Consider the following 1,050-nt stretch of genomic DNA (forward strand, 5'->3'; position numbering starts at 1 on the left):
TAGCCCAGCCCTGGGCTCCCCTCTCCAGCTCTGCCGGTGCCCCTCACTCCCGACCCGCAGCCCCCTGCACAGGGCTCACCCTCGACGCAGTTGGTGGAGAAGAAGGTGATGTTGCGGGTCTCCAGCGGGTTGTCGTGGGTGCAGTCGGGGGAGCGGGTCTGTGGCTCCGATTCGCCCGTCAGGGAAGAATTATCCACCTGTGTGGGGGGGGGGCGGCAGACCCAGGGTCAGAGCTGGGGGCGGCCCATTGGCTGCCCCCCTCCACCGTGGAGATGGGACCCCAGGGCAGGGCAGGGGGATGAGGAACAGGGAAACCCAGAGCAGGAGCTCAAGGGGCTCTGGGCTGGGAGTCCTGGGGGTGGGGCTGGGGTGGGGGAGGGTGGCATTTGGAGATGGGGAGTTGGAGCATCGGCGGTTTTGAGAGTTAGGGGAGAAGCGGGGGTTGGGGGGCTCAGAGTGGCAGGTTGGGGGATGGGGGTCGTTGCAGGGGATGGGGGCCGGAGCGAGGGATCGGGGGCCAATCACTGGGGGGCCGGAGCGGGGGATGGGGGGGCTGAGCACTGGGGGGGCCAGAGCGGGGGGTCTCACCTTGCAGCCGTGGGCCGAGATGATGCGCAGGTCGGCAGGGACGCGGTCACCCCCCTTCACCTCCACCAGGTCCCCGACGACCACCTCCTCCGCGTTCAGCTGCATCTTCTCCCCTTCCCGGATCACCAGGGCTTGCTGGAGGGGGAGGGGCAGGGGGTTATGGGGAGATCTGGGTCCCGACCCCGAACTCTCATGTCCCCAAGCCCCAGACACCCCCCCCCCACCTACGAATACAGCCACATGGGGGGAGGAGCAGGGGTGCTTTGTGTAAGGCCTACAGAAACCAGGCCAGTGGGGGCTGGGGGAGAGGACAGGGTATTTACCGCTGACCCCCGCTGAGTCCCCCCATCCCCGCCCCCCTGGCCCCCTCACCTGGGGGACCATGTTCTTGAAGGACTCCATGATCTTGGAGCTTTTGGCCTCTTGGTAGTAGGAGAAGCAGCCGGTGATGATGACGACACC

At 67.2% G+C, this 1,050-nt stretch overlaps 1 protein-coding gene across 1 annotated transcript in view; it reads right to left on the minus strand.

Annotated features, from left to right (window-relative positions):
- LOC112124291 (sodium/potassium-transporting ATPase subunit alpha-3-like) overlaps positions 1–1,044 on the minus strand; it is a gene marked incomplete at its 3' end in the record, with an annotated part of 1,715 nt that extends 671 nt beyond the window's left edge. The window contains exons 1-3 of the mRNA XM_024222807.2: positions 961–1,044; positions 589–723; positions 80–197 (exon numbers count right to left, since the gene is read on the minus strand). Coding sequence (XP_024078575.2) covers positions 80–197; positions 589–723; positions 961–990 — 283 coding nt within the window. The remainder of the gene's footprint in view (positions 1–79; positions 198–588; positions 724–960) is intronic.
- Between the last annotated feature and the right edge of the window lie 6 nt (positions 1,045–1,050).

The sequence above is a fragment of the Terrapene carolina genome, unplaced genomic scaffold, assembly GCF_002925995.2.
Source record: "Terrapene carolina triunguis isolate 2854851 unplaced genomic scaffold, T_m_triunguis-2.0 Scaffold25734, whole genome shotgun sequence".
NCBI classification, from domain to species: Eukaryota; Metazoa; Chordata; order Testudines; family Emydidae; genus Terrapene; species Terrapene triunguis.